The following is a 5,834-nucleotide window of genomic DNA, read 5'->3' as shown; positions in this document are numbered from 1 at the left end:
ATGACCACGGTCCAGGTCAAAAACCAATTGCTTGTGGATTCTTAATCTAAACTAATAATCTCATGATTCTGTATTCTTTGTAAGTGATTTGAAATTCTATCAAATTTTATACAGATTCATTATAGCATAAAGGCTTAACATGGACATATCTAAAGCCAACATGACACTGTGACCTTCACTGATGCTTACTTGGTTGTACTGAATCCTCTCAGTGCAACACCACAACTTTTAAATCACTTAAGTTAGCTTCTCACTTTTTATCAATAAGCACCTGTGTTGCAAACACTATGGAAGAATGGAGGCCATCACTTTAACTTTCTACTGAAGGTTGAAACAATTAGTCATGCATAACAGATCTCAGACAGAAGGGGGAAGTGTGCAGGCCCAGGGCTGTTTGTTTTGCAAGCAGCTGATGAGACTCTCAAACAGGTTTTTGTTGGAGGCTGAAGCACTGTGGGAGGAGTACTATAACCATTCTGACAGTAGTAAACTGCCAGGTCTTCAGCCTGCACACTGCTGATGGTGAGAGTGTAATCTGTGCCAGATCCACTGCCTGTGAAGCGATCAGGGACCCCAGAGGGGCGATTGGATGCATAGTAGATTAGTAGTTTAGGAGGCTGCCCTGATTTCTGTTGGTACCAAGCTACATTATTATACACATTCTGACTGGACTTGCACCCTAGAGTGATCCTGTCTCCGACAGATGTTGACATGACTTTGGGAGACTGGGTCATCACAATGTTCCCCTCAGCACCTGCAACCAGAAATAGACAATGAGTATACACATGTGCACACAAAGAGTTCGTGATACAATGTTGGGATCAAAATGCCTTTTCTAATTGAATGGATACCTATAGTAAATAGCTGTTTCTCTAAAAATAAATTTTTGATCATATTTCAATACTCTTTAATGTCTCACCAGACATCCAGAGGAGCAGGAGTATGAAGACCTCTGTGTGTGACTCCATCTTGCTGCCCCTGTTTGTCTGAAGCATTTCAATTGTCACCTCAAAGGCTGGTTTATAAAATATGGGCAGCTGGGCTGGCTTGTAGAGACCTATGCAAAGTAGTCACCAAATGAGAAATTAAATACCCTGGGAACTGAACTGTGAGAGAATGCAGGATAAATCTACAGCCAAAAATATCATCAAAGCAAGTAAGCAACCACTGGGGCAAAAAGTCAATATAGAAGCTCAAGGACCAACTTAGAGCTCTCAAACCAAAATATCAAGATGTACTCATGAGTGACTTTCATTACAAAATCAAAACCCTTTATAGCAAATGAATTTTACAGAAGTAATACTAGAAAAACCTTTGATTACAATCCTGAGGAAACAATAAATATCCGGAAAAAAAAAAAGAAAGAAAAGCAGAATGTGTTGTCTCTTCACTTTTTGATCTTAGCCATTCTGATGGGTGTAAGGTGAAATCTTAGGGTCGTTTTGATTTGCATTTCCCTGATGGCTAATGACGCTGGGCAATTCTTTAAATGTTTCTATGCCATTTGATATTCCTCTGCCGAGAATTCTCTGTTTAGGGCTGTACCCCATTTTTTTAATTGGATTACTTGATTTTTTGCTGTTTAACTTCTTTAGTTTTTTATATATACTGGATATTAGCCCTCTGTCAGCTATAGGATTGGTGATGATCTTTTCCCAATCTTTAGGCTGTCGTTTTGTTCTGAGGACAGTATCCTTTGCTTTACAGAAGCTTTTCAGTTTCATGAGGTCCCATTTATTGATTTTTGATCTTAGAGATTGTGCTGTTGGTATTTTGTTCAGGAAGTTGTCTCCTGTGCCAATGAGTTCAAGGGTATTCCCCACTTTTTTTTTCTACCAATTTAATGTGTCTGGTTTTATGTTGAGGTCTTTGATCCACTTGGACTTCAGTTTTGTGCAGGATGATAAGTATGGATCTATTTGCATTTTTTTTTACATGTAGACATCCAGTTAGACCCTCACCATTTTTTGAAGATGCTGTCTTTTTTCCATTTAATGGATTTGGCATCTTTGTAAAAAATCAGGTGTCCATAAGTGTGTGGATTTATGTCAGGGTTTTCTATTCACTTACATTGATCCAACAGTCTGTTTCTATGCCAGTACCATGCAGTTTTTAGTGTTGTTGCTCTATAGTACAGCTTGAGATCAGAGATTGAGATACCTCCTGAAGATCTTTTACTGTAGAGAATTAGCAATTCTGAGTTTCTTGTTGTTCCATATGAAGGTGAGGATTTTTCTTTTAAGGTCTGTAAAGAATTGTGTTGGTAATTTGATGGGAATTGCATTGAATCTCTAGATTGCTTTTGGTAAGATGGCCTTTTTTACTATATTAAGCCTGCCAAGCTTAATATAGTAAAGCTCATGGCTATCCAAGCCATGAGCATGGGACAACTTTCCATCTTGTAATATCTTCTTCTAATTCTTTCTTCAGAGACTGGAAATTTTTTTCATACAAGTCTTTGACTTGCTTCGTTTTGTTCACACCAAGGTACTTTATGTCCTTTGTGGCTATTGTGAAGGGTGTTGATTCCTTAATTTCTTTCTCAGCATTTTTGTCCTTTGTATACAGGAAGGCTCCTGATTTTTTTTTTTTTTTTAGTTAATTTTGTATCCAGCCACTATGCTGAAGGTGTTAATTACCTGTAGGAGTTCCCTGGTAGAGTTTTTGGGGTCACTCCGGTATACTATCATATCATCTGCAAATAATGATACTTTGACTTCTTTTCCAATCTGTATCCTCTTGATCTCCTTGAATTGTCTTATTGCTCTAGCTAGGAATTCAAGAACAATGATGAAAAGATATGGAGAGAGTGGACAGCATTGCCTTGTCCCTGATTTCAGTGGGAATGATTTAAGTTTCTCTCCATTGAGTTTGATTTTGGCTATAGGCTTGCTGTATATCGCCTTTACTATGTTCAGGTATGTGGCTTGTATCACTGATCTCTCCAATACTTTAAACATGAATGGATGTTGGATTTTGTCAAATGCCTTTTCAGCATCTAAGGAGATGATCATGTTGTTTTTCTCCTTCAGTTTGTTTATGTGGTGGATCACATTGATGGATTTCCATATATTGAACCACTCCTGCATGCCTGGGATGAAGCCTACTTGGTCGTAGTGGGTGATGTCTTTGATGTGTTCTTGGATTCGGTTTGCAAGTATTTTGTTGAGTATTTTAGCATCAGTGTTCATGAGGGAGATTGGCCTGAAATTCTGTTTCTTTGTTGGGTCTTTGTAAGGTTTAGATACCAAGGTGACTGTGGCTTCATAGAATGAGTTTGGAAGTGTTCCTTCTATTTCTATCTTGTGGAATAGTTTGAAGAGTATTGGTATTAGCTCTTTGAAGGTCTGGTAGAATTCGGCGCTGAAACCATCTGGCCCTGGGCTTTTTTTGCGTGATAGAATTTTGATGACAGTTTCTATTTCCTTAGGGAATATAGGACTATTTAATTGGTTTAGCTGGTCTTGATTCAGCTTTGGCATGTAGAATCGTCAAGAAAAGTGTCCATTTCATTTAGATTTTCAAATTTTGTGGCATATAGACTTTGAAAGTAAGACTTAATTATTGTTTGGATTTCTTCAGTGTCTGTGGTTATGTCCCCCTTTTCGCTTCTGATTTTGTTGATTTGGATAGTTTCTCCCTGCCTTTTAGTTAGTTTGGCTAAGGGTTTGTCTATCTTGTTGATTTTCTCAAAGAACCAGCTCTTGGTTTCACTGATTCTTTGAATTGTTTTATTTGTTTCTAATTTATTGATTTCTGCCCTGAGTTTGATTATTTCCAGCCGTCTATTCCTCTTTGGTGTGTCTGCTTCTTTTTTTCCTAGGGCTCTTAAGTGAGCCATTAAGTTGCTTGCATGAGATGTTTCGAATTTTTTTTTGAAGGCCCTTGATTTTGGGGCATAGATGTTCAGGATTGTGATATCTTCCTGGTGGATTTTTCCCTTGATGAGTATGAAGTGTCCTTCTCTATCTCTTGTGATTGATTTTTGTTGGAAATCTACTTTATTAGATATTAGGATGGCTACTCCTGCTTGCTTCTTGGGTCCATTTGCTTGGAAAACCATCTTCCAGCCCTTTACTCTCAGGTAATGTCTATCTTTGTTATTTAAGTGTGTTTCTTTTATGCAACAGATTGTTGAGTCTTGTTTACACATCCAATCTGTTAGTCTGTGTCTTTTTATTGGAGAATTGAGTCCATTGATGTTGAGGAAGATTAATGACCAGTGGCTGTTAGATCCTTTGATATTGATGTTGGCCATGGTAGTGTGTTTGTGTTTTTGGCTACTTTTATTTTGCTGTAGTGAGGTTAATTATTTCCTATGATTTCTTGAAAGTAGTTAGTTTTTTTTGGATTGTATTTTTCCTTCTAGTATCATTTGTAACACTGGATTTGTGTGTAGGTATTGTTGAAATTTGTTTTTCTCATTGAATATCTTGTTTTCTCCATCTATGAGAACTGAGAGTTTTGCTGGGTACAGTAGCCTAGGCTGACATGTGTGTTCTCTTAGGGTCTGCATGATATCTGTCCAGGCTCTTCTGGCTTTCATAGTTTCTGCTGAGAAGTCAGGTGTGATTCTCGATGAGTTTGCCATTATACGTTACTTGGCCTTTTTCCCTTGCAACTTTTAGTATTTTTTCTTTGTTCTGTATACTTATGTTTTGATTATTATGTGAAGGGAGGATTTTCTTTTCTGTTCTAATTTATTAGGTGTTCTGTGGGCCTCTTGTATTCTTATAGGCTTCCCCTTTAAGTTGGGGAGATTTTCTTCAATGATTTTGTTGAAAATATTTTCTGAGCCTTGGAGGAGGGAATCTTCTTTTACTCTATTCCTATTATTCTTAGGTTTTGTCTTTTTATGTTGTCTTGGAGTTCTTAAATGGTTTGTGTCAGGAATTTTTTAGATTTATTATTTTCTTTGACAGATATATCGATTTCTTCCATTGTATCTTCCACACCTGAGATTCTTTCTTCCATCTCTTATAGTCTGTTGGTTATGCTTACCTCTGTAGTTCTTGTTTTCTTTCTGTGATTTCCTCCATTTGTGTTTTCTTTAATTCTTCCAATTCTATCTTCAGATCTTGAACCACTTTGTTGATTTCCTTTACCTGTCTGACTGTATTTTCCTGTTTTTCCTTAAATTCCTTCAGCTGTTTGAGCATTCCTCTGTTTCTTTTATTTCTTTCAGTAACACAGACTGTTTGGCTGCATCTTCTTGTATTTCTTTATGGATGACCATAATCTGTTTTATTATATCTTCCCCTAATTCTTTACACATTTTATTTACTTCCTTCATTAACCTCTTCATTAGCATGGATGTTCATCTTCTTGAATTTCACTTATGTTAGAGTGTCCTGGGCTACTTGCCCCTGGATAACTGGCTTCTGGGGATGCCATGTTGTTTTGCTTTTTATTGGTTGTACTTTTTCGCTGGCCTCTACCCATCTCTCTGTCTCAGGTGTTGTCTGTTAATTTCTGGTGCCTGCTGAGTCCTGGGGTGGGGAGAATCCACTTGGTGGGGTTCTGAAGTTCTCCTCTGCTTTTTGGGTATGGTCAACTGAATAGTGGTGCTTCTCAGGAATTGTCACAGTTCACTTCAGGTGTATGGACCTGTATAGTAACTGTGGTATTCAGGAAGGCTCTCCTCTCATCAGGAGAGGTCCTGGTGATGGCTGTTCTGCTGCTGGGTTTTTTTCTCTGAATTTATTGAGCAGCAGCTATTGCTCTTAAGGTGCAGCCCTCTTGAAGGAGCAGGGATTCCCACAGTTTTGTCAGTCTAGCTAGGAATAACTGGATGATCCTTGGCACAGTATCTGAGGGCTGCTGTAATGGCTCTC

General features: G+C 38.0%; 1 gene segment (V, D, J or C); it reads right to left on the bottom strand.

Moving 5' to 3' along the window:
* Nucleotides 1-341: 341 nt before the first annotated feature.
* On the bottom strand, nt 342-995 carry LOC129691845 (immunoglobulin kappa variable 4-1-like). The segment is given in 2 exon segments: nt 342-754; nt 920-995. Coding segments are annotated over 2 exon segments (489 nt in total).
* Nucleotides 996-5,834: the final 4,839 nt, after the last annotated feature.

The sequence above is a fragment of the Psammomys obesus genome, unplaced genomic scaffold (assembly GCF_907164565.1).
Source record: "Psammomys obesus unplaced genomic scaffold, mPsaObe1.curated_primary_1811, whole genome shotgun sequence".
NCBI lineage: Eukaryota > Metazoa > Chordata > Mammalia > Rodentia > Muridae > Psammomys > Psammomys obesus.
The sequence above is the reverse complement of the archived record's forward strand: the minus strand, read 5'-3'. Positions and strand labels throughout refer to the sequence as shown.